The sequence below is a fragment of the Scatophagus argus genome, chromosome 1 (genome assembly GCF_020382885.2).
Source record: "Scatophagus argus isolate fScaArg1 chromosome 1, fScaArg1.pri, whole genome shotgun sequence".
In the NCBI taxonomy this organism is placed as follows: domain Eukaryota; kingdom Metazoa; phylum Chordata; class Actinopteri; family Scatophagidae; genus Scatophagus; species Scatophagus argus.
In genome coordinates, this window is record NC_058493.1 from 27,028,170 (window position 1) to 27,051,852 (window position 23,683).

The 23,683-nt window shown below is 43.5% G+C and overlaps 1 protein-coding gene across 10 annotated transcripts in view; it reads right to left on the reverse strand.

Moving 5' to 3' along the window:
* The window catches only part of LOC124062535 (C-myc promoter-binding protein-like), a 59,709-nt gene that overhangs the window by 22,846 nt on the left and 13,180 nt on the right, over nt 1-23,683 (reverse strand). For 5 of the 10 annotated variants that reach the window (XM_046395417.1, XM_046395367.1, XM_046395406.1 and 2 more), the window contains exons 2-14: nt 22,097-22,427; nt 17,925-18,171; nt 15,754-15,823; nt 13,615-13,784; nt 10,725-11,002; nt 10,025-10,091; nt 9,730-9,788; nt 8,662-8,806; nt 8,311-8,486; nt 7,723-7,823; nt 6,634-6,849; nt 3,852-3,997; nt 3,552-3,590 (exon numbers count right to left, since the gene is read on the reverse strand). In XM_046395417.1, coding sequence (XP_046251373.1) covers nt 3,552-3,590; nt 3,852-3,997; nt 6,634-6,849; nt 7,723-7,823; nt 8,311-8,486; nt 8,662-8,806; nt 9,730-9,788; nt 10,025-10,091; nt 10,725-11,002; nt 13,615-13,784; nt 15,754-15,823; nt 17,925-18,171; nt 22,097-22,407 — 2,025 coding nt within the window. In that variant the 5' untranslated portion in view covers nt 22,408-22,427. Of the gene's footprint in view, nt 1-3,551; nt 3,591-3,851; nt 3,998-6,633; nt 6,850-7,722; nt 7,824-8,310; nt 8,487-8,661; nt 8,807-9,729; nt 9,789-10,024; nt 10,092-10,297; nt 10,686-10,724; nt 11,003-13,614; nt 13,785-15,753; nt 15,824-17,924; nt 18,172-22,096; nt 22,428-23,683 lie in introns of those variants that run through there. The other 5 variants (XM_046395426.1, XM_046395397.1, XM_046395434.1 and 2 more) reach the window with 4 other exon arrangements.

Below are 23,683 nucleotides of genomic sequence, written 5' to 3' on the forward strand. Positions count from 1 at the left end.
AGTGTCCTGAGTGAACATTAAAGCAGGAGGTCTGAACTTTATAGTGGATATAAAAACTAAAGGGTCACAAGAGGGAAGCATCATAAATTAAGAGGTGCTTAATGACAGACTTTAGCACCTCAGGCAATCATTCTATCAGTGGCAGACGGCAGGGAAGTAAAGCACTTGCTAAAAGTTTATAATTTAGTCTAGTTAATCTGATAGTGATTAAAATTTGATAATGGCCTCAGTGAAGTACGACAGACTGAAGTGTCTGGTTCAGTCCAAAGCCTTCTCGGCGAAAGGAACTCTCTCTTGTGTCTACTACAACCCATCAAAGGTTCACATTAATGTTCTGTGATGTTTCTCTGAGCACAGACTGAACCACAATGCTAAAAGTCCATTAGCTCAGATATCTGGAAACACATGAGAGCAGAACCAGAGCTCTTCAGTGCTGGAAGGAGTCGCTGGAGGTGATTTCCTGCATGACTCCCCATAGAGATATTCAGGACATGTCCACCAAGGGAGGAGACCGTGGAGCAGATCCAGAAGACATCACAGGGACTACATATATCATGTCGAAGTGCTAAAGGACATGGGGGAACTGGGGGAAAGGACAGCCGTTTGATTGATTGTGAAAAACGTGAAGAACTCAGTATGTACTGGAGAATCTATGTTTAGGATTTAAAACTAATAAGTCCATCAAGTTAGATGAAGTTAAGAGGGGTGCAACGATTTGCCAAATCTACGGTTCGGTTCAGAACCATTTGGAATATCAACATATCAACTTTATACATTTGACTTCACACTTTAACTAAGTAAGCAAGATACAACTGAATAAAACACTTCTCTTCAGACCAGTCTAACTATTAGTTTTGGACGTGAAAGGAATGTGAAGTGATTTTATGGATGCTGATTGTTGGTGCTGTGATGTGGCCAACTCAACTGGACGACTGACAATGAAAACACGTCTTGGACTTTATCGTGTTGTGTGTCATTTGATTAACATTTGGGCTCACTTGATAAACTGAGTCTACAACCGCCCAACGCTCACAAGTATAATGTAATTTAAATCTGAGGGTATATGAGCGAGGTTGTGCGTTTTTTGAATTTTAATGCAGGCCGACCTGCACTGCTCCACAGAGACTGGAGGCAGCTGTGATGATGAAGAGACAATCTGTCTGACAAGCAGCTTCTGCAGTTCAGACATCAGGAGAAACACAGACAGGTGAGACGAGAACATCTTGTGTCTGTGTCTCCCAAAGAAGACTCAGTTCATCTGGATCAGACTCTGAGCTTTCAGAGACTTCAGAGAGACATCCACCGTGTGGCACCGAATGGCTGCAGGTGAACGTGTGAAGGGTGTTTAATACGGAAACAACTGTATTTTATCTTGATCTTTAAAAATAATGTACAGACTCACACAAAAGTAATTCATTTCAATCAACACTTACGACCCTCTAGTGGTGGTGGTGTCTGTGTCAGCAGAAACCCTGCAACAGCAACCAAAACATTGTGACTTTAAGTTATCCACACTGACTGCCAGCAACCATCCACCCCTAAGGCGCCATCAAACCCACCTGCAAAGCCACAACTTGCTGTTTTGCTTCCTCTGCACAGAGCAAGGCGAGCTGTTTCCCCACTTCCAGTCTTTATGCTAAACTAGGCTAACAGGCTAACCGTAGAGACACAAGCGTGTTGTCCCGGCAAGAAAGCAAAATGGCGTATTTCCCAAAATGTCAGCCTGCTCCTTTAAATGTGCACTCACTGACTGTAATGCGGTATCATGTGGTGACCCCTGATCCCAAAATGTAGGCGAGCATACCTGTGAGGTGTATGTTTAAGACCAAATGGACTTTTAAATTCTGGTTTAAATTTAACTAAAAAAATCCCACAGTCGGTTATATTCCATTTTCCCTTTTACTGTTTGTTTTTTTTCTTTTACAATTTTTTATTTAATTTTAATTTATATGTATGATATGTTTGTTTTTTGTCCTGTGCTGCGTGAGCTACTTTCACTCAGGGATCAATTCGTTTTAGCCTCATCTTTCTGTGTGTGACTGCTGTGTTTGTGTGTAGCAGAGTGTGACGTATGTGTGAGGACTGACTGGTGTGGGCTGCTTTCTCTCGCACAGGGCAGATAATATAATCCAGACATGGTGCAGAAAAGCAGACAGAGGATTTAATCATCACACGGGGAGGAAGAGGAGACCCGGGTCCCACCGTAGGTCTGGGAGCACAGGGAGGGGAGGCCGTGGACGGTGGGCAATGGATTCACTTCCACTATGTCTCAATTACAATCAGACCATACACACACACACACACAAACACTTAATCCAAGGACAGCCAAGTCTATTTCAGAGTCTGTTACAAATGTCACCTGCAAAAACCAGTGACCCACAGACGTGAACGGGAAACCGAGAGACTGCCTGGACTTTAAAACTGCAAACACACAAAATTTAACCTCCAGCAAACAAACACAGTGTGACAGAAGAACACAAGCCTGAGCACACACGGGGTCAAACTATCCAAAATGCTCCCAGGGGACCATAGATGATGCACCAACAGCCTCTCCAGGGCTCCTCATGTTGTCACAGTGAAGAACAGCAACCCACGGGATATAAAAAAGGGCTTCACAAATCACTGAAGCACTAAAAGCTCTGACTCTCTCTAGTCATGAAAAATTTAAGGCAGAAAACTGCACGTGGACTTTCTATGAGACTGTACATCCACTGTCTCAAGACAAATCTGACGTGGACACTGAATATTCCAATATTCATTGAAAAAGGAGGTTCTGGGAAGGTGATGGAGTTTGGATCATAAGGAACTTATTCACTTTACATACAAAGCTGGAGGCCTGTCTGCAGGCACACTACTTGCTTCTAGCAGTCTCGGAGACATATTGTTTCCTGTATTTTGATCTTGTGATATTTCACTCTTTGTCGGGACTTTGCACTACACACAAATCACCCACCTGAAAACAAAATGTTACGAGTACATTAAGTAAGAGACGGAATAACAGTGTGATGGAAATTCTTGAGAGCTGGAAAATCTCATTACAGAAGAAGGTTTTGGGGACTTGGTTGACATACGCAGATCTCGACTGAGGAGAACGGGCACAAGCAAGACCAGTGAGAACCTGTGTGGTGTCAGTCCAGTTCTGAAGGCCACTTCCTGAATGGTGAACATTAAACCCTTACCAGACTTGCCAAATACCCGCATAAGGTGACTCCTCCCTCATCTATTCACATGTAAGGATTCTATTGGATACTGTAATCTAAACACTGTGTTTACACAAGCTAACCTGTCACACTGTGGGCTCCTCAGGTCACATTTGATAAGCTACATTCTAAGAGGAGCCTGCCTTATCAGTCTGTTGAGTCTGAGGCAGCGTACAGCACATCCCTTGACCTTGGTCTCCTAGGAGACCAAGACAGACTCGCTCTACCAGGACTATGAACTCTATCTGTCAACCGTTGCTCTTGCAAATGACCCCGAAAGTGACCTGGGGTACCACGAGTCTCATGACCTTTAGCCTAAAGAAGGAGAATTCCCCTCACAAACAGACTTACCTTGCCTGCTCTCTCTGCACTCCGCTCTGAATTGTAGAGCTGTTCGCAAACAGAGGCAGAAGGGGAGAAAAACTGGAGAAATTAGAAGAGCAAGTGACAGAAGCAGGTTTGGTTGAAGACATGTGAAGCAATAAACTGCAAAGACTACTGGAAGCGGAACACAAAGAGGTCTGGTGAGGACCACTCGAGCAGAAGGAAGACTGAGATGAGTGTAAAATAAGCACAAAGAAAGAGTTCCGCTACACCAAAACAAATAAATAAACATACCGTCAGTTTCACACTATTTAATACCACACTTACTTTGTCCACACAGTCATCAAAGAAGGCCAGACTGGCGTCTTTGTCGCTGACGAAGGAGCATTCCTCAATGAAGCGGATGAACATCTGGGTTTTGGTCATCAGCGAGTAGAACTTTTGGTGCGAGCGGTCGCGGCTCTTCAAGAAGCCTGAGCACAAAAATGTTGAGCTTAACTGACACAAACATGAGGGATGATTCACAGACAATTTAAGATAAAACAGCAGGTTTGTCTGCAAAGCTCAACTCATTTCATCTTCTAAAAAGACATTCACAAGAGCAATTTATGGACTTCTGTGGGCCATTACCCCATCACAGGTTCTGTATATACTCAAACTCCATTTGTCTTGGTTTTGATAATGCACGCCGGCGCAATGTTATTAGTCTAATGGCCAATTTGGGATGTGCAGCAACGTGGTGAATGGTTTCCTGAATAGATGCTGAAAGCAGCGTAACTGACTAATGAGCCTCTGCTGTTGACAGCAGGATGGATGGCCGTCGGCTCACAGCACAGAGGTGAGAGACAAACACTCCCAACAGCTGATAAATATTTTAATCCATGCTGCACCATCAATTGATTCTGATCAGATCTCCTCTCAGTAGCTTCATTACACAGCTGCGTATGTCTCATTTCATAGTAGTATAAGAGTCTAAAAAGCCTCTGGACACTCTTAGTGACCGAATGATTAATTAATTAGTTATTCAACAATCAAATCCTGATCTAGTACACTTCTATTACATTTGCTGGTTAAAGTTTTTGAATCCCCAAAAACATATTGCTTTCCTTTGATGTGTCTTACAGTTTATACATTCATACAGCAACCGCTAAACCACCACACATCAACCCAAAAGGACCCAAACTGTGTTTTTTTTTTAAAAAAGTGACACTCGCTGTAAAAAAAAGAAGCAAACCTAACTACAGTTGGTGGAGATTTAGTCACAGCGTTAAACGTGAGGTGAAACCATTTTGTTGTCTGGGTTTTCTAAAGGTCAAAACTGAACTATGAGCTTTTAAGGCAACATGGAGAAGAAGTCCCTAAAGTGCTCAAGTGTGAGAATTTAACATCAGCAACAGAGCCCACAAACACACCGAGATTCTTGTTACATGTTCATCATGTGTCTTTGGGGATGGATTGTCTGAGGAAATGCAGATGCATCTTGCATGTAATTTTAATAAAGTCACAGATGTTGAACTGAAAGCACCACGGTTACATAAAAGGAGGAAACCGCGATTTTTAGGGAACATCAGGGAAATATGAAAAATTACAGTGAGGTTTTTCTTGTTGTCAGAAAACGGTCAGTAGAGTTCATACACATGATATATGAGTTGTTACATCTTTCCTCAAGGCATTATGTAATGTACTGCGGCCATTCATCTTTGTTTTATCATGCAAGTAACACTGGACAGAACCTTGGCTGCAGGCATCCCCCAGCGGAGCAGCCATGATTCCACTCTAACTCATTTCAGCTGTGACGCGAAGCAGCTTTTATGGGCTCCCATCCAGAGGCCACAGTCAAGCTTCAGGAGCATTTTAGCAGCTGACTTGCCTAACCTTCAGTCTGCAAACAGCCCTGAACCTCCAAGCCCAGCATCTTCTCAAACCCCAGCCTCCCTACCCACACAGTTTCTGCGTGTATTTACCCAGAGGCTGGGATGGACTCTTATGAAAGTTCATGTATTATACAACACCATCTGTTTTTGAGGCTGGCCAGCTGTGTAGAGGACAGTGCTGCATATGCCACAGTATTAGTTTATGTATTCATTGGCTCATTAGTGCTAATCATGCATTGTAACTGTACAAGTGTGACTCAAGCCGGCTTCACGGTCTGCACAGAGGACCGAATAATGATGAAAAAGTGGAGCACACTTGACTTTTTTGGATGACTGACATTCTGATCTGAACATAACAGTCTCACACCCTCATTAGATGATTTAGATAAATGCCAGTCTGGCTCTTAGTCTCGAGGACCTTGACTGAGACGTGATATAAGGAAACTGACTGCACATGGGATGTGAGGAGAAAAGACAGGAAGCAACAAGCTCAGGCAGGGCTGGCAATCATGCTGTCTTTGATACTGCGTTATGCCTCTAAACTTGACTGACCAGCAAACTTTGAGCTCGTTACTCCTCTAACAATCAGAAAAAGAAGTCCATCAAAGTAAAAAATGGCCAGATAAAGGTATGAAAATGTGTCAGCATGCCCCCATTCTAATTATCTTTTTCACTGTACGTTTTATTTTACATTTTTTATCCTTGAGGCGGACACTCAAAAGAACACCTGTCAAAACATACCAAAGCTCATTCTGATTATATTCTGTTTAAATGACTGTATACAAAAGTTTCCGTGAGCCTTTAAATCATGGTGGGTGACTCGCTCGCCATCTGAGAACTGCAGTAATTAGGTGCTTCCCAGTGTTGACTCACTAGAAAGCACAGTGAACCAATAATTCTACCAAACACTCAATCAGCCCCATCTGTCTTAGGAGTTAGTGGTGGACTAGCTGGTCTCACACACAACATAACTGTTCTTTTAGATTACTGGTATCAAAACAGAAAAGCTTAAAATCATCTGTGGTCAGCAAACACTTTGGTGAGAATCGGATAAATTTCTTCCAGAGAGGAAAAACAACGGGCTCTTGACACTGTCAGCGGTGGACGTGTTTGTTTTAACGTGAGAAGTTTGAGGAGGCTGCTGGGGGAAAGGACAGCTGGGTTCATCCAATCGCCCTGTTTCCTCTCTGACTTTGAGTTGGCTCTGAGGTCTCTACGTTTTTGGTTATAGATACCTTGCAGGTCAAAAAGCGAGCTGGCATCTGTGGCTTTCTCAGAGGGTGCCTGGGTGATAGGTCGTAAGAATGAGCGGTAGCCTTTCAAAATGGCTGCCATAAAGCGCAGGAAGGTTTCCTGGATCTCCAGCTCCAGCGTGTGGAGGCTCTTCCCACAGCTCAGCTCTGACGTATCACTCATGCTCAGCTCCAGCAGCCCGTCGGGCCGGTACTGCCCTGCAGACAAAGGAAAAATAAATCAGCATCCGTCACTACATACAGTACAAAAATTATGTACAATCGTGTCAACAAAAATGTTGAATCATCACTTCAAACTCAGACTGCTGCCGCTGAAAATGTTGCATCATTTGCATTTTGATGAAGTCGATGTGATCAAAGGACAAGCACTGCTTTATTTAAGTATTTAAGTGAGTACTCACATTTGCAAATGAGGATTAGGCTTACATAATAAGAAAAATAAACTCAAGTTGATATCAGAGTTTCCCTGAGGCTAAAATGTCTCGACTAAAACCTTTGGCAGGCACATTAATATTCAGCACTTCTCACAGAAACTGGGTAGATTTTCAACTTCACTGAATCAGAAAATTCATTTATTCAGTTTGCACAGCTCAATAAGTAGCAGGTTTCATGGTCTCTCAGCGAGCGTGCGCCACGAATAGCAGAGGAAGTTGACAATAATACAATGAGCACCGCGGCAGGGCACATGAGTAATTAGGAAATTATACTTTGATGGGATTACTGCTGGCTCTCAGTTAGCTGAATGAAGAGCAGAACAGTCAAGACTGAATGCTAGTCACAGGATTTCTCTTAGTTTTGATCACCAGAAGGTCAGAAAAGGGCTAAGAAAATGCAAAATCCTAAATCAATCAAAAAGAATTTCATGTTAGTTTGAATTCATTCAAACAAAAGTGTCGGCTCCGACGCTTTCTATTCAACTGAACAAAAAATGAAAAGAACCACTGGATGAAAAAGTTTGCTGAGAGCACAATTTTTCATACATGCAGGACTGAAATTAATGCAACAAAATCAAACAACTCGCCTTTTTTTTTCACAATGTTCCAACAGATCGTTTATCAGTTCAGTACTCACCGTCAACCAGCTGCTGGTAGAGGCTGCTCAGCACATTCATGAGGTTTTTACAGGCTTTCTTTGGCAGGATCTTCCATGTGAGGGCTCGCTTATCTTCATTGCTGCAAAAGCAGAAGCACAGATTCGGCTCTGGGGAGGCTGAGAGGCCACAACAAACATGGACAGCAGTCAGACAAGGGGAGTCCAGACCACCCTAACACTGTCTGGCTGGTAATGAGGCCCAAAATGATCTGAACCATTACTGACCTTACCTGAAAAATGCATTCCTCTCACATTAATATGAGCCTGACACTACAAAAATAAGCATTTCCACCCTGGCTTCAGAAAAAAACAGCCTGGCCTCTAAACTTAGAACTCATGACCTGGCAGCTATGTGGTCTTGAAAAAAAGAGATGCAGTAAAGCAAACAATGTTGAGCTCTTAACTGGAGGTGTTGTGCAGCACAAGTGTGGCTCTCTGCCCTGTAGTTAACCCTACACACTGCGATGCCACACAGCATTCGAGTGTATCCTACAAAAGTGACTTTATTCCTCAGCATGGCCAAAGAGCTCAACAGCAGTGGGAAGGTTTTTGGGGTACTGTGCTCACTGGAAGATGGTGTTTGTGTCCAGGTCAACGCAGCTCACGTCTGGTGGGGGGTCGTACAGATCAAAGTAGCGGGAGTCCACTCCCACAATGAATGGACAGGGGGCGCTCAACACGTCGGCCAATGCCAGGGGGCACAGAGGAATATACGGGCACGGCCAGTGGAACGGGAAGATCATCTGAGGAAGAGGACGAAGATGGGAAAAATGAAGTGAGATAATAAAGGAAGATATTGTAGGAGTAATCACGATGGTTAGCGGTACAGCTGAGCTTGCCATGAAGAAAATCTCCTGGTGACAGAATTCAAACTGGATGAAGAAGACATCCTAAACTGCCGGTGACGGAGTAACTTACAGACACCAGAGCTTCAGTGACGCTGGTCAGCACAGCTGGTCTCAACGAGTGGACCAGGATCTTGTGTTCGGTGACAGCAAACACCAGCAAGGTGACGGCGTTCTCTGGTCCGAGGTTCTGAAGCAGCGTGGAAAACCGACCACCACTAGCAAAAACACAAATCAATGAAAACGTGCACTATTACCCCACTAACCAAGACAGCTTTGGTGAGTTTAACTTGGTTTCTGCTGAATTTGAATGAAGTGTGTTTTACAGTGACCTGCCAGGTAAAATTACTGTTTTTGTGAGTAGAGTCTGGTGACTTTGAGGAGAGGGACGGCTGTTCCTGGTTGGGAGGGGGTGTGGCTGACGCTGCTGTTTGTTTTGGTTTGTTTGTTTGTTTGTTTTGATGCTGGTGTTCCAGTGCCTACTGACAACGAATGTCACACAGTGCATTTATATAGGACTCTTCTACATTAAGAGACAAAGCCCTTTATGGCTGGACTCTCACTCACTCATTTACACGCCGATGGTGATGGGGCAGCCATGCAAAGTGCTGGCCTGTCCATGACACGCAACTGGGGGTTCAATGTGTTGTGTGCGAGGACACTCTGAAATGTAGGCTGGAGAAGCCGGCAATTGAGCCGCCAACCCAGAGATTAGAGAACAACCCACATAAGCTCCTGAACCACAGCCGCCCCCTAATTATGAATCTGAAATGTGAATCTCTTCTCTGTATGCTGTTTTCAAGTGTATCAAAATCAAATCTCAAAGTCAAACTTGGTGTTATTGGAATCAAAATTCCTTTATTTATCCCCGAGGGGAAATTCTTTCTTTCTTCTAGAAACAATGATAGAGAGAATTTGAGATAAAGTTACATTGTCTCATTGAAAATATAAATATAATAATATAAAACACATTCGATATACCAGCCTCACAAGCCTCTGGAAACTCCCCAGGGTTGAGAGAAATCTGGTATTTGAACTACACAAAATAATATTAGTAACAAAACAATATTTACTTTACATTTTAGCTGAAAACTGGGGGTGTCAGATATCACCTGAGAAGCTTGCATGCAGCTGCTCTCACCTGAGCGGTAAAGGAGAAGACACTGGCTGGCTCAACATCAAGCTGTCATGAGGGGAAAGCTGCAGAAAGGCTGGAAAGTGAGATAAAACCAACCGAGCAAAAAAAAGGCCTGCACTGAATCATTTAAATATTCATCCATAATGCAGGACTTAAACTACTGCACTCCAAATCCCAAACACCTTCAGAAAACAGCACTATGGTCTGCAAAATAACAATCAGCCATTTATAAACAAGCTCTATATGCATTAAACATCACAGGGATTGTTTGACTCTGGTGACCCACACTTCAGCTTACCTGCACCAGGATGCGAGGCCTCTGAGAGGAAGGGAAGGGAACTTTGTGCATGAAATGAGAGATGTGCCTGGGAAGAAGAAGAAGAGGAGGAAGAGGAGGAGGAGGAAGAATTAGAGGCATGGAAGGCCAAAAATAACAACAGATGGAGGCTGAATAATCCATCATTGCATCCCTCTCAGATGGGTGAGGGTTATGAGCCGCAGGAAAACATGAAAAGCATGAATCTTCAGTCACGCATCACCTGCCAAAGGCAAAGTCAGGTTCAAATCCTACCTGAAACAACTGTACGCTAAGGTATTTTCATCTCTGGATCTATTTGGTTATTTGGTGTAGAAGAAGTTTCCCGTGAAGAAGAAAGTTTTGCTCAGTCCCACTCATGCACTGCACATCACGTTTCTCCGTAGATTCAGTATGTGTGACACCATCAGCTGTCTTAGCCCAATTTGAACTGGATTTATTTCTCTACATGAGGTGATTTTAATATCACCTGCGCTTGTCAGTGACTTTAATCCTGTCGTGAGGCGCATGTGGGTTATTTTTCATGCTCCAATGTGGAAATAATCACACCCACAATTACCTGCTGCCTTCAAATCAACTAGCAGAACAATACAAACATCTTTTTGGAAGATGATAAAACAACACAAAAATTAAAAGGAGAGAGCAAGAAGCTAGTCCAAAACGCATGAGCAAATCGACTCACTTCTCGATGGGCAGAGCGTGAGGGCCGGAGATGGAGTAGCGATAAAGGAAAGTGAGGAACTTGCGGAAAGCGTCAAAGAAGGGCCAGTGGGAGAGCAGACAGATGCACTTGTTGGTGTAGACTGAGCGAGGGGGCGTGGCGCTGCTGGTGGCCGTCACCGTAGCGTTGGAAGAGGGTTTGTGAGGACCCGGGTTCAGGAGTCCCAGCTGGGAGCGCTGCTGATCAGTCAGACACTCCTGTGGGTAGGTCTCATAGAACTGAATGGCAGCACCGTACACCTGAAACAGGAGACAGCATGTAACACGTCTGTCACAGCACAGACAGCATCTGGTACATCAGTGCATAATGCTTAGCCTTTGGGCTGCTATCACTGAATGCATTTAGAAATGGACAACATGAGTGCTCCACGATATCTACATCGCCCCCTGGTGGCCGGCTGCAGTACAGCTCATACGCCCGTCCATGTTAGCAAACGGGACATGGGCCAAAACTAAAAACTAAAAGCATGGTTTTAAAGCAGGTTTTAATTAAGTTATTTGACGCTATAAAAAGGAGAGAAATCTCATGACTGGCAGCCTATCCAAAATGTTCCCACTTTTAGGGTCAAAACTCACAAACTCACAAAACACATCTCTCTCTCTCTTTCACACACACACACACACACACACACACCCACATTTAATTTAAAAACAAAAGTTTCCAAGAGAAAAAAGTCTACCTCTTGAACTTGCTAATAATGAAAAGGAGCAGACCGTATAAAAAAAACACCAAACCGTCCTCTGGATCCTCCCTGCACTCTTAGCTAAATGAAAACATCAATGGGCATGGAAATAAAGTTTAATGCACTGCTGTTTAACCTCTATTGAACATCAATACCACGAGTGCCATCTGTGGCCAAACAAACAGCCGTTATCTGGACCAGCCGCAGCACTAGCACAAATAAATCCCCTCCGCTTCCTGGAAATATGAGACTTTCCCAATTCACGTACAGATCAAAGCTAACTGGCTTATCGGCGGGCTGCCTGTGTGGGTCAGTCTTTCAACTCCCCCCTCACAAAAGGGACTGAGGTGGCGAATGTGTTTGTTTGCTGACGACTGAACTGAGGACACTTGTGTTGTCTGTGTGTTTGTTATGAAACAAGCGTTTTTTGCTGAACATCGTTGTACTTCCATTCTGTTTCTTTAAAACATTTGTAGTGTTGCTTTGTTTTTTTTGTGCTTTCAAGGTACAGACATTTAACTGGCATGTACTCATCCTGATTAGTTTTGGTTTGGTTTAGTTCTGGTTTCTGTCATTTTTTAGTTCTTCTCACGCTGATGTATGTTCAAGGGTTCACTTTTCATATAAGTTTGGTTTTAGTTAGCTATTTTAATGCTAAATGATTGACAGCTGAGACCTGCTCCTGATGTGTGGGCAGGAAGCTGCACGACCTCTGGCTCCAAATGACATCACCAGAACAAGAAGCCAGCACTCGTATCCGGGATATCTTGGCCTTACTTTTGAACAGTGGGAGGACGCGGAGACGCGTTGTTGATCTTCACATAAAACAGGTTTTTTATGTTTATGTTTGCGGCCAGGAGCAGGTGGGCTTATTACACTGAATGTTTCAACACAACTTATGTAAAATTTTGAAAAAATGTTCAAGATTGTGCATGCAAAGGTTAGAAACCACTGTAGTCAACAGAGAGTCTTCATAAGTATAGAAACACAGAGATGTGAGTGTGACTGAGTCCTGCTGAGTCTCCCTCTGACCTTGGCCAGTAAAACACAAGTCAGCACCATCACACCATCCTCACCAAATCTCTCTCTGCATGTGCAGCAGCAGGCCTTCCAAACACACACACACACACACACACACCTGTACACACACAGACTTGACTCAGCAGCACACACCACAGAGGGTTTGGCACCAGACATCACGGCTGAACCCTGCCTGGCCTTGTTCAGCAGAGTCGCTGCTGTCTAAACATCAGTAGGCTTTGGGTGTTATTGGTTTCTGATCGCGATTGTGTTTCACCACATAATTCACTAATATGTGTCAACACAGGCCTCGTCTCAGCTGGACCACGTTCCAAACAGCACAGTGGGAAGGGGCTTGTGTTTAGATTTGGAAATCAAGAATGTGTCTGTATGTGGTGGGGGAGAGTAATTTGGTGTCTTGCCTGAGGACACTTTGACACTGAGACTGCAGAGGCCGGGGACTGAACCAGCGACCTTCCTTTACCTCCTCTTCCTCCTGACCCACAAACACCAAACATATGGGTGCAATTTGGACGTTTGATTCTTTTATACATCCTCGATTCCCCAGAAAAAACGTGAAGACAGAGTGCGATAATTTGCTAATCCTTTCTGAAACATGCAGGACTGAAAACGGTGCAAATGAAAGCAGAAAATGCTAAGAGAAACATTAGTGCTCATGTAAACTCCACACTGTTTGCTTGAGCGTAACTACATGTGACAGGGGGAAATGATAAATTGTTGTCTGATAAAAGCCTCTTTGCTCGACATTAACCTTTCAAGATCAGGAAAAAAGACAACCTTTTCAACAATTGCAATAAATTATTTAACACACCTTCATTACATTATTAAGTTGCACGTGTTGCATCTGTCCTGATAAATGAAACCCTGGATGTGGAGCTACAATGTTTTCACCTGACAAAGGCAACATGCATGCCTGACCCACTTTCCCTTGTGGCACGTGGGGCGTTGTGGCTTCCTCATGCCCCATTATAGTTAGTCTGAGTCTGGATGGCAGTTACAGTCTGTTGATGAGGTCTAACAGTCATTGGCACCGTCTCATATCTGCTGCTGAGATGTCTGCTAGTCCTCAGGAGGAGATTTTTAAAAGGAAAGAAAGTAGAGTAGAAGAGTGAACCTGCATCCACTTACCTTCTCTCCAGAGGCTCCAGTGAGGACAAAAGTGGAAAAAACAGGGAGGGAGTATTTGGTGTTGGCTGGCCAGCACTCGATGGTGGCCCCCATGGGGAGGCAGAAGAGAGGGACAGACTCTGGCAGAGGGAAAGACTCGTAGTCCTCCTCTGGGTATCTGCTGAATAAACCTAACAGGAAAAAAAAGATTTTTAAAATTAAACAAACTGAGAACTCAATTAAACGAGCCGCGAGGTGCAACCAACACTCCTGTGATCACCAATTAAAAGCTGATACAGATGCAGAACCGCCTTTCCACTGAGCTTAAAATGAAACAAGTTCAATTTAGTGTAATCACAGCAATAACGTACGACTTTATTGGGCCAGCGTGTCACTGCAAACGCCTGGCTGTGTAATAAGCAATCAGTGCTTGGTAATCAGGCCCGTGTCAAACAAGAGACAACGAAACACTGATGTCGCTTTGTGCACCTTCCTAACTTGGTGCTACGCCTCACTTTGTCTGTTCCAGCACAAACACCAGAAACAAACCTTCACGACATCTCCAACGAGTTCCATCTAAGCTTCATTCCTTTAATATTGGAAAATAGTAAACGCAACATGCTAAACTGCTCTGTGCATTAGAATATACTTTTCTTTAGATGCTGTGTCACTAAACACTTAACTAACTCAATATGCAGACCACCGTGTTAAGAACTGGTCTTTACACTTCACCAATGGACTCTGGAGACACACTGGCAAGCTTCGCTCTGATATGTAGGCGAAAACAAATGTATTATTTTAAAAAGTAGGAGTTTGTATCGACCTTCTGAATGCATAAAATATCTGGTTCTCCAGCTGCTTCATCTCCAACCAGCTGCTCACTTCTGCCACGCGGTATTCGGCAGGTAGCGTACAGTTTATCAGCTGAGATCAGCCGCCGGATGCTGCTGATGAGAGCATGCTGGACAGTAAATGTGCCGTTAAAGCAAAACAATGAGCTGAAAAAAGCTAATATGCTCCACCGAGCTGCAGAGCTGGTGATAATTCTCGTGGAATATGATGTGGGAGCCAGTCCTTGTGCTGCAGTCATTTCATCTTTTACAATACATTTTACAATGATCTTAAACAGGTACTTGTAAGTATAAAATATATTAATTGATGCACCTTTAAGAATCACTGCAGCATTATTTCAGGAGGCCTGTGACAGTCTCTAAAAAAATCAGGCCACTGTATTGCGCAAACTGCACTGTAAGCTGAATGTGCACATACTTCATTCAGAAATGAAAACCATTCATCCACCAACAAAACAAACTCTCTCATCAAAGTTCTGCATCAAAGTCAGATGTTGCTAAACACGCCTGATGCGTGCTGCATTTTTTCCTGGGCCCAAATCTTGAAAATAAACCTCATTTCTGTGAGCTGACTCATCCAAAGCGTGAGCGAGAAACAGATAGGATCGCACCATTCACAGTCTGCTGCATATTCAAGACCTGAACAACAAACCATCAGCCAGGCGGTCCGAGGCCGAGCCAAACACAGCACCTCTGAGCCAACAGTCTTATCAGTCAGTCCTCTGTGAGTGCACCGAAAAGTCTGATGCATTTATCGCCAAATAAGCACTTTATTTTTTATAATCACATTACCATTAAAATGAGTAGCAGGCATTTAAACCCGTGCATTCATTCATAACTTTCTATCAGAACAATATTGGCGTTCAGAGGTTTCATCTTGTAGCTAATTCTGAGGCATCAACGTGCTTTAACAAGCCTGAACCTGCAGGCACAACTGCAGCAGAACGTCCTCACGCAGCAAACCCCTCGTCTCTAGAGACGTGTCCAACAGCTGGAGCAAACAGAAACACGCAATGAGGTCAAAGCAATAAATTTGTTCCTCTTCAAAATTAATTTCACTTTTTAGGACAACTTGTCCAATTTATTATTCATGCGGCAACAAGCAACTTTCCAAATATATAAATAAATAAATATATCCAAAATCAACCTCATTCTCTGAGAATTTTGTTTTTCTCATACAGGATGCCAGTGATTATGGGAAGAGCTGAGAGAAAGTGTTTACTCACAACATGGTTATTTGATTTCACATCAGTAGACATCAGTACTTGAGTCTGCATGCAACAGTACTCATGGGATTAGGAAGGCTCACCTGCTTTGTAGGCTATTGTGTTGGTTTTGGCCACAGACTTCTTATAACACAGATAGACAGAGGAGCCCCACTGAAAACAAGATCAGCATGGGAAAAGTTAGCAAGTTGTCCACCTTTGGGGGGAAAAACAATCAGTAGCTCCCTTTCAGCAAAACACAAAACACAGCAATTATGAAGTTATAAACAAGTGAGCTCAATGTCTTTAAAGGACCATTCAAGTGTTTTTGCACGTTTTAGTCCATTTTGACCTTCAAAGATTGAAGTTCTCATCTTGCTGCAGTAACACTGGGTGTGCTCAGCGCAGCAACAGGATTTTAAACCAGAAGTAGTCAGTAAAACACTCATTTTCAGCTTGGTGTTAAAGGGACAGTTCAGCTTAAAACCAACAAATATGTATTTCCTCTTAACCCGGGTGCTATTAATCCATCTGGATAGTTTAGATGTGAGTTGCAGAGTTTTTATAGAACAACTAGATGGCACTTCACTTGTGGTGACTGAAGGACCAAATAAAAATGGGTGAAAAACTCATCAGTGACTCATCAGTCATGGCTGGGTTACTGAAGATAATCCACAGACCTTATTCTGAGCATTCTGGCCTACTAACAGCCCACAGTGCCAACATACATTGTCTGAACCTCATTGTTCCTGATATCCAGGTCACTGCCTTGCATGGCTGCTCTGCCGCCATCTGTGTGTGAGTGTGTGTGAATGGCCGATTGAGAGGTAAACGGTCAAGCCCTTTGTTCGCCAAGGCAGGACGGCAGTATATAAGTGCAGTCTATTATCATTCATCATTTGGCCTCAGTTAAAATGTCCCCATCAAGCCAAGTCAGTGCAATTACTAACTGTCAAGTCCAGTACAAAGAGTCATTATCCCTCCAACCGTTCAGTCGTACACATCCCAGCCTACACTTCTCCACAGAGAAGCAGAGATACTCCTGTTAACACAAACTGCTGGTCGCTGTGAGGGGAAGATGGTTCTGTCGAAAATTATCTTCACAGCTCCAGCATTAGTCACATTGAAGAATTAGTGTAGCAAAATCCCACATCAATTGTAGGGGCCTCAATTCCTCCTTCCTGCACCACAGGTGGCTGTAGAGTCACACACTAACTCTAAAATGGTAGACATGTATCTGCTTGAAGAAATTTTAAGACATGGGCTGCCACTCAGAGAGGAGTTTTAAAGTATGGTCATTTGTGTGTGTGTGTGTGTGCATGTGGAGGAGAGACAGAGAGGGAAGTAAAGAGACGTAATGAGAAAATGACAGGGCAGTGGATAGAAAGATTTTTCCACAGCACAAATACTGACTGAGGAGACAACCAGCGACAGGAGTAGAGTCCATAAAGCTCAACAGACTCTGTTTCATAAACTTCTTGAGGCAAAGTTGGAGGGTTTTTACACAATTTTACATAATTGGTTTCACTACCAAGTCTAAGTGACTCACATCAGGGCTGACATCTCACTACAAACTACTACTAACTCACAGTTAACTGGAAACAAGAATAAAAAGGTGATATTTCTCATTTTCACAATGTTTTAGCACAAAAGACACAGAGAAGCTCTGCTTAGCTCTCCTTGGCTTCTCTGCCAAGGGCACAACTTTAATCATTTCAAATTAAACTTCAGACCTTAAACTGACGACGGTATGGCAGCTAAAACTGCCGGTGAGCATCAGGGATACTCAGAGTCACTGCTGTGAAGCTCACTGTCATCTTGTACTGCTGCATTTCTGAAGCTCATATCACCAACTTAGGCCCTTCCTTTAAAATGTGAGGAGTGAGACTTGAGGAAAGTGAGACATTTTTGCTAAGAAAATATCTTGACATTTTGAGCTTTTAGCTCTGACAAGATGAGCACCAAAGTCTGCTGAAGTCAAAAGTCCTCCCAATTTCGACCCAGTTTTACCCGATTTCAGATAAACAGAAGAAAATGGACGGATGAAAGGATGGAGGGATGGAGAAATTGGTGTCTTCATTTCTCCTTCAGTAAATTTCTCCCCAGTACGATGCTGAATATTTTTGCAAAATGGTGGCTCTAGAAAGAAGTGCTCACTTTAAGACTCTGAGGACCTGAAGCAAAACTTGTGACCAAGAAACACCTCACTAAATAAAATGTTAAAAAGCACATTGTGAAGAGAAGAGAGTTTTTGGCACTGCGGTGTCTCTCTCACCATGCTGCTGTTGAGATTCTTCTCCACCTTGCAGAAGGTGTGCGGCGGCGTCTCCCCCTTGCTCGGGATGATGATGCAGATGTCGGTGACGGCCAGGGCGGTGTGCAGCTGGCTCTCGGGCGCCCGGCGGTAGGTGATGTAGATGCGCTGGGAGGAATTGCCGCTGATGTTGGCCGGACGACCGGAGGGTGTGGTCTGGATGAGGTGGCAGCCCTGCTTCAGACGCTCCTTCCACTCATACAGCACGCTGTGGGGTGGAGGCAGAGCACGGCAGTCAGCCAAACAAAACTCCACATCGGCGTGTAGTTATTAGTGTGATTACTGTGTAGAATTAATCAACACAATACGCACTCATGATCTCACTGGGACACTTAGGGGTGGAGATCCCCATTTAAATCTAAGATTGGGCATTAATCCCAGTTTTCAAAGGCAGAAAGAATGGAGCTGATTAGGCTTCATGTCTGCTTTGCACACCAGAGACAGAGAGAGATGAGTTTGTAAAGAGGCAGTCGGAGTGTACAGATGTCTCTTTAACTTCAAGCTCAAGATTACTTTAAACTTAATAACTCTGGCCTCATTCAGAGGAGTCTACACACATCCACATTTGTGTGAACAAACCAGAAGAGCAACGCAGCCAAGCAGATGTTCATGCTGATTGGACAAATGGCTTTACGTCGCTTTCCTTTGGGTGACGTATTGTGAAGACTACAAAGTGAGTTATAGCAGCACAGTGGATGAGGAGCTTGTGCCAAAGAGTAACCGTCTTTAATGAAATGTAATTTCAATTTAATGAAAGTAAGAGGTTATTTCAAATCTGGTTACAGTCTACAGTGTATTTCAACCCTGAGAAAAAACATGGCGGTTTAGTGATGTTATTTTCCAGCCAGAATCTTCTGTTTCTCTGACAGTAAGCAATCAGAGTGATAGCAATTTATTTTCTCTGTAACTCATGATAATGATCCCTCATGGTACCAGGCTGACAGTGAAGAGGCTACGTGGTATGTAAACACCATATTCCATGTCAGGTAAGAGATTGCATAAACAGTGAGAAGATCAAGCTGCAATCAAACTGACAAGCAGCTCAAGTAGTTTACTCCAATTCACTCATTACTCACTCTAATGAGTCCATCGACTGTGCTTTAAACTGGACCACGCTTTGACCTCAGTGTGCATTTGGTATTGTGGTGCAAATATATTTCATTCTCACAATGATAATAAGAGATTGTTGTGCTGAAGAGTTGTTCTTTTTTATATAAAGATAAAAACTTTTTAGCCTTTGTTTGACCATGATGATGTCTCTTGCGATTAAAATCTCTTTTTCGCGAGTAAAACTGTCTTTACTTTTGACCGTAAAGTCACATAAATTCAGGGCTGTGTTGTATCTGACAGTCGTCATATAGAAGGCTTACACAGTACAGTGCAGGTCAAAATATATTAATCCAGGACAGCATTACAATCAGGCACAGGAGGACACTCACACAAACCACTTAGAGGAGGAGTACTCAGAGGTACGTAACAGTAGTAGTAATTTTAAACATCCCTCTTTGTGCTTTCCATTATGCACTTATCCTCCATTACTGTTTCAAGTGGAACTCTACATGCATTCTGTGGCACTACCTGAAAAGAGAGCAGAATTTAAAGTGGTCAGCTGTGGGATATTTTATTCCATCTGTTTTTCGGCAGTCCTTGCTGCGGTGACTCTGCTCTGCTTGCAGCAGGGTGGGACTCAGTGCAGACGTCTTTCTCCGTGTTTTACCTGACGGATTTTTTGTTGATGCAGTCACGACCGTCAGTGCAGGTAACTTTCTTTCCTTTACTGTCAGGGCTGTTAGCTACTGACTGAAGTGATCAGACAGGATGTATCACATGGGGCAGGAGCTGTTTATTGGAAGGAATGCGATGATATGCATCACGGCACAGGGGTTACGACTCAATATATTGTGACTCACAATTTCATGGGTATGTGTTCTTTGTGTTTACGCAAGTTATCTTACTTTTCCCATCTCATTTGAGAGACAGGAGCACAAGAGTCAAACAAAATGAAAATAGATTAGAACGTTGCCATCTTATCCGTCAAAACAAAAATCACAAGATAAACCACAAGTCTTTGCATGTAAACTAAAACTAAAAATTGGGTGTTTTTGAGCGTCCATGCAGTACCACAAAAGAAAATATCATAATACTCAAGCGTGAGTTATACTTTGGGGCAAAAAGTAAAAATAGTTTTAAATAACGGCTACACACACACACACACACACATCAGGTTCCCATTAATTCAACCAATGTCTGAGCAGTGCAGCCCCTCAGTGTTATCGGCACACAAAAGGTGCTGATACTGTCTGAGCGGAGCCTGATAAGCACTGCACTCTGCAGCATCAAAGACCAGTGTGAGCCTCCTTAACACTGTCACCGCCTGCCTCTGTCAGCCCGAGGTGTGAGAGCACCGAACAAACAGTACTGAATTCCACCAGCTCAAAAGATGTTGCTGAGGAGGACATCTGTAACAGCGCTTCACACTCACTGGCTTTTCGCAGCAAAGTTGCCGTGGGGAACGGCTGCGAGGCAGACAAAAAGCGGCTTGCGGTGGAAAACTGCTGCACTGGAGGAATTTTCAGACAGAACAGAGCACTTTGTAAAGTCAGAACACTTAAGCTTTGCAGAGAAGACATCACACGGACCGGACTATGAGCTGGTCTCCTCAATCGCCACAGAGAGCCGAGCTGACTTATAACAAGTAACCACAACGTTTGCTGGCGGCAGCAGTTCATCATTTCTAGGACTGAGACAAAGAAGAAAGTACAGCAAGATGTTGCAATACATAAATAACATGGCTGTGTGCTCAGGGAGACTGTGCAGCTCATTGCAGTGATTCACTTCAGTCGTCTAGAATATCTGCTGAAACTGGACACATCATACGTTTATGAAATGTCAGCAAAATGAAGTGTGAATCAGTGTATGTTTCCATCAGCCTCCTCTCTGATAACATCTTCTACAGATATGAGCAGAAGACGGTGCTGCAGAAGTCTGTCTAAAACATGTGTTTCCATCAGACTTTGTTGCAGCTCTGCATCAATATACCAAACTGTGTTCCAGCTTTACACAACAACTTAATGGACGTGCCATCATCACTGTCAGCACAATATCCTGACTGACCCTGTGATTGTGGAAATTACCGTCCACATTTGCAATTATTAGAACAAATCTATTATTCAGTCATTTTGGGGTTGCAACACAATGCCAAAGCCAGCTCTTTCACAGAGCAGCCAGTCCAGAAGTGGTTTTACAGGCTGTGAAGATGCAGGAACAGAAAACAAACTGCACAGATTTGCATTACACTGCAGGAAAAGTTTCTGTTTTTACTGATCCAAACAGTGAAGCTCAAGGGATGGTAACATCAGACAGTCAGTCCAACATCTCCTCTCTTTGGTGCCTAGTTTATATCTCACTCTGGAAAAGTTGTTAAAACTTTAGTGAGCCGTTGTGTTTTCTTTCTTTTTCCTTCTTTCTTTTTTCTTTTATTTTTTATTTGAACAGTGGCTTACAATTTACCAGATGCACACCAAAGTAATGACATTCCCACAAGCCTCAGCTGGAATCTGTGCTTAATTAGCGACTGCTAACACGAAATGGTGAACACGGTAAAATATTTTACCTGTTAAGCATCAGCAGGGTTTTCTCTAGCTTTACAGGGCTTAAGTGCTGCACCCAAGCCATTCTGGGCACCACCTAAATGCATGAATGTTAAATCAACATGAAGAGCTTCAAAACTAACTAAATGATTCTTCTCAGATCTGATGGCTGTAGTTAGTCTCCTGTGGACTTAATGAGTTTTATCATTAAGCTTTCTGGGTGTTGCTCACTATCTGCTGCATCTTGCTTTTCCAACTTACTGTAAGCATATATTGTATATACTGGTCTAAAATGATGCAAGATTATTTTTTTATTGTTTTTGAAGAACATAATATACCCTATTAGCAGCCAAATATGTGTCCTGAGGTCCTCCAGAAACCTTGAGAAAACATTAATTAATTATTAATATTAATATTAGCACCAATGTCGCCCAAATGCAGCCTCACAGCTGCTGACACGCCTGTAGTCTCTTAAACTTGCTAAAGTTTGAGATCAAAAAACACTTTAACATCAACGAATATAAAGACTCCTGTGGAACTCACCCCAGGTCAGTGAGCGGCGGCTTGTCGCGACCCCGTCGGTAGCACAGGAAGATCTGCGGCGCCATGAGGCCACCATTGTTAAGATCAGCCGAATGGCCAGTGGGTGTCTCCTCTATGCAACTGAACCCTGGTGGCACCTCCTCTCCCATGGAGCGAATCACCACCGCCACATCAGTGATGGGCGCCTTTGGCTTGGCTGTCTTGTGGCAGGCATCATCAAAGTGGATCTCCTGGTCCAGTGGCTTGGACGGGTCCGTCAAACCGGCCACCACAAAGTAGTCGGCTACACGAGGGCCTTTGTCCTCCATCATCTCCCATCCCCGCCAACTGCCTGCATGGGTAACAAGGGAGGGAGGGAGGAGAGAGAGAGAGAGAAAGGGAAGGGAGATTGATTTGCGTTGTGGTATCAGGTACAGACGGTTCCTGTGTCCTTGCTATGGCAGTAAAATAAAAAATCTGACTCATAAATCTTACCGACGAGAGGCCAGTACAAGGGCAAATGAAAAGAGAGGGTAAAAATGTGAGGAGTAATTAGGTACCTGGCAGACATTTACAGGTAAGGCAGTTTGCTGACATTCTTTGATCAGACTGACTTGATATGACCAGCTGAAAGTCCAGCGTCCTGGCTGAAAGACACTTTGACAAAACCACTGACGAGGAAAGAGAACTTGGAGTTGAACATTTTGAACCCTTCTCTAATTATGAAACGTGAATCAGCACAGCGAGAGCTCGGCTGGCTGCACAGACCTGAGTGTGCATTTTAAAAAGGAGGCAGTGAGGTGTTCCTTCACACTTGACTTTCTGCCTCAGTTGCAGGCCAGTCTCACATATAAACCTGCTGATTAGAGGCCTGGTGATATCATGGAGCCTATTAAGTAGGGTGATAAAAGCCAGGCACTGTTTCCTTAATCTGTCTTACGAAGGGCACATCCTGACTGCACAACAACGCCACACACAGTCCACTTTCTAGAAGCACAGACTGGAAGGTATACTGACACGGATGGGTCAGCACTACAGAAACATCCCAGACGTCACCTCCAGAAGGCAGAAAATAATGAAAACAAGACATTCTTATATAATCAAAAGCTGCTTTCAGTGAGTGAATTTTCTGCCTTAACAAAACTTCAGATTTCGTTATTATACTTATGTTCATATTAGGGATGCAGCTAAGAACTAATTTCATTTTCGAGTGATCTGACAGTTATTTCATAATTAATACATGAATCATTTAATCTAAAGTGCTTTAGTTTAATCGGCCATCCAAAACCCAAAGACCGTGATCGTTTCCATCAAGCAATCGCTCAAATCTAACAACAGGAGGGCGTTTTCTGTTTGAGAGACGGAGGGAAACTGAACAAACACTTCCCCCACCCTCTGAGGATGGCCAGTGAATCCTGAAGCTCAGCGTTACTTTGATCCAGCTCTGCAACTGACCGCTGACTGTTTGCTGTGTCATGATCAAAGACGAGGTGGGACCACTGAGGTCAGAGTTTTAGACAAAACTACCAACATTTGGGGCCAAAGACACAACTGAGAACAAAATTAATGGCGTGAGGAGAAACTACAAAGGGCAGCAGCTGGAGGTTT